Source organism: Brassica oleracea, unplaced genomic scaffold (assembly GCF_000695525.1).
Source record: "Brassica oleracea var. oleracea cultivar TO1000 unplaced genomic scaffold, BOL UnpScaffold09600, whole genome shotgun sequence".
NCBI lineage: Eukaryota > Viridiplantae > Streptophyta > Magnoliopsida > Brassicales > Brassicaceae > Brassica > Brassica oleracea.
The window spans coordinates 1-585 of NW_013626121.1; the positions used below are offsets into that span (position 1 = coordinate 1).

At 43.8% G+C, this 585-nt stretch overlaps 1 protein-coding gene across 1 annotated transcript; it reads left to right on the plus strand.

The window, feature by feature from the left end:
- Positions 1 to 3: 3 nt before the first annotated feature.
- Positions 4 to 580, plus strand: LOC106322198 (S-type anion channel SLAH4; the record flags this gene model as incomplete). The annotated part of the gene is made up of 2 exons (XM_013760332.1): positions 4 to 366; positions 440 to 580. Coding segments are annotated over 2 exons (504 nt in total), but the record flags the coding sequence as incomplete, so codon positions are not given.
- Between the last annotated feature and the right edge of the window lie 5 nt (positions 581 to 585).

The window sequence follows — 585 nt, forward strand, 5'->3', positions numbered from 1 at the left end:
GACACAAAGCTTTATGGCCAGTGGTTCACAACAGAAAAAAGGTTTTTGTCGATAATGGCGAACCCGGCAAGCCAAGTTTCAGTAATAGCAAACCTAGTGGCTGCACGAGGAGCAGCAGAGATGGGTTGGAAGGAGTGTGCTCTATGCTTGTTCTCGCTCGGGATGGTTCATTATTTGGTTATCTTTGTCACACTTTATCAACGCTTACCAGGAGGAAACAACTTCCCAACCACGCTGAGGCCAGTTTTCTTCTTGTTCTTTGCTGCACCAGCCACTGGAAGTCTAGCTTGGAACTCTATTTGTGGAACCTTTGATACTGTAGCGAAGATGTTGTTCTTCCTTTCGCTCTTCATATTCGTGTCTCTGGTAAATTTACGATACTACGAAACAGAAAACCGAGTGACTAGACATTTACCTTTGTTTTTGTTAACATTTTCAGGTCTGTAGGCCAACTCTTTTGAAAAAGTCAATAAAAAGATTCAATGTCGCATGGTGGGCTTACTCGTTCCCCATCACCTTTCTTGCTTTAGACTCGGTTCATTATGCGCAAGAGGTGAAAGACCACGTCGCTTCTGCCTTGATGTT